The 2,011-nt window shown below is 36.5% G+C and overlaps 1 protein-coding gene across 1 annotated transcript; it reads left to right on the top strand.

The window, feature by feature from the left end:
* The first annotated feature begins 1,020 nt into the window (after positions 1-1,020).
* LOC131616572 (pathogenesis-related protein PR-4-like) lies at positions 1,021-1,597 on the top strand. The gene is made up of 2 exons (XM_058887940.1): positions 1,021-1,294; positions 1,392-1,597. Exons 1-2 carry the CDS (start codon positions 1,040-1,042, stop codon positions 1,560-1,562), a joined length of 426 nt encoding a protein of 141 aa, XP_058743923.1. The 5' UTR covers positions 1,021-1,039; the 3' UTR covers positions 1,563-1,597.
* Positions 1,598-2,011: the final 414 nt, after the last annotated feature.

The following is a 2,011-nucleotide window of genomic DNA, read 5'->3' on the forward strand; positions in this document are numbered from 1 at the left end:
ATAACAAAATAAACAAAATTTTAAATAGAGAAAGTATTTATGTACATCGTGATTAGGGGTGGAAAAACGGGCCGGGTCCGCGCACCCGTCAAAAAATGGCGAGTTGGTTTGACATTTTAGGCACGCCGTCCGCCATAGTCCGCCCCGCCAAAACCCGCCGTCCGTCAAAGCCCGCCGCCCGCCAAAACCCGCCGCTCCGTCAAAATCCGCTATTTTTTAAGTTAATTCTACTAATTCTAATTCTTGATGGTTTTATTTTATACATTTATTTGTGAATATATGCAATATTTTTAAGTAAAATTTGTTAAAAAATGCTTTATAAAAAATTGTTCTAAAAACTATGTGAAAAATCTAATTAAAATGTAAAAAAATCTATTAAAAAATGAATAAATAATAAATAAAAAAATAGGCGGGCAAGCCCGCCGCTCGCCAACCCGCCACCTTGGCGGGGCGGACTAGGTTTTTATGTCCATCTCAATTTGCGGGCTTGCCCGCCCCACTCTTTTTTTTGGCAGGCATATGACGGAGCCGGGCGGGGCGGACCGCCCGCTTTGCCATCCCTAATCTTGATTGCCTTGGAGAGCTACTCTGATAATATCAATTTTCCATTGTTCTTCTTTGTATGCATGCACAAAACAATAAATGTGCAATTGGCTAATACTTTTCGTGTCCCTTAATTTTGTTTCCTCACTGATACAATAATATCATGACTATAGCAAGTTGAAATCAAAAACTACGAAGTGGATACATACAGACGAATTGAGATTATAAAAAAATTGAATTTCATAATTTATTAATGTGATATAGGACTATTGTTGCCACTTTGTCCAAGCTTCATGTGTTTGATTGCAAACATTTAGAGACAAATATAATATAATTGGCATGATAAGATAAGCATTGTATGTAACTTTTTACTATGAGCTTTGATTGTACTGGCATCAATTGATGCCGGCCACAAAATAAGCCTATAAAATGCAGGTACATCTATGCATAAATCAATTACAATTTGCAAGATCTAAAACTTATTCACATCACAACTATGACAAGGTTTACCTTATGCATGTTGTCTTTGTTCTATGTTCTAGTTTTGGCCTCTGCACAGAGTGGTACTGTGACGGCTACATATAATTTATACCAACCAGAACAGCATAACTGGGACTTACTAGCAGTAAGTGCATTTTGCGCAACTTGGGATGCAAACCAGCCTTTATCATGGCGGAGCAAATATGGTTGGACTGCTTTTTGTGGGCCTGTCGGACCTCAAGGCCCTGATTCCTGTGGCCGTTGCTTGAAGGTATGATGATATATGTATTGTGTTTTTCTTTCATTTTTGTGTTGTTTCTTGATCGAGAAGTTAAAGCATTCTGTTTTATGTTTTGTTTTGGGTTTAGGTGAGAAACACTAAAACTGGAGATGAGGAAATAGTAAGAATTATTGACCAGTGTCATAATGAAGGCTTAGATTTGGACGTTAGTGTGTTTCGGAGGCTTGACTCGGATGGAAGTGGGGATGCTCAGGGTCATCTTATTATCAACTATGATTTCGTGGACTGTGGTGACTAAATAGATACCATCATAAAGTTGTAATAGCTATGAAAGTGAAGAAAAAATGCTGTTCTTATAAGGGTTTGTTAAATTTATATATGTTTCATTTTATTGAAATTTTTTTGTAATAGATGTGTACTACTAATTGTATAAAAAGTTAGTTTTACATTGTTGTTAAATTGGAGTAGTATATCTCTATATCTATAGTACTGATGATTCAATGCTGTCGTAGTAGCTAAAGAGAAACTGCGATAATATAATATCATATCGATTCTAAATTTTAACATCAAGTTGTTGGTCTCCATTTCTACCTCTCTACAAATGCTATTGTTTCTCTTCCTTAAGCTTTTCCATTTCTTGTTTGTCACCTCTTGCATCTGCTCTACATCATCTCAACTACATCCTTAGGCACATGAGTAAAAACTGAACAACCTCTTCATCAATGAGAATCAGCTCATTGCTTGCAT

Source organism: Vicia villosa, linkage group LG1 (genome assembly GCF_029867415.1).
Source record: "Vicia villosa cultivar HV-30 ecotype Madison, WI linkage group LG1, Vvil1.0, whole genome shotgun sequence".
NCBI classification, from domain to species: Eukaryota; Viridiplantae; Streptophyta; class Magnoliopsida; order Fabales; family Fabaceae; genus Vicia; species Vicia villosa.

Coding starts and splice junctions, on each gene's coding strand:
- LOC131616572 (XM_058887940.1), top strand. CDS start 1,040: ATGACAAGGTTTACCTTATGCATGTTGTCTTTGTTCTATGTTCTAGTT. Junction 1,295..1,391: donor CCTGTGGCCGTTGCTTGAAG/GTATGATGATAT, acceptor TTTTGGGTTTAG/GTGAGAAACACTAAAACTGG.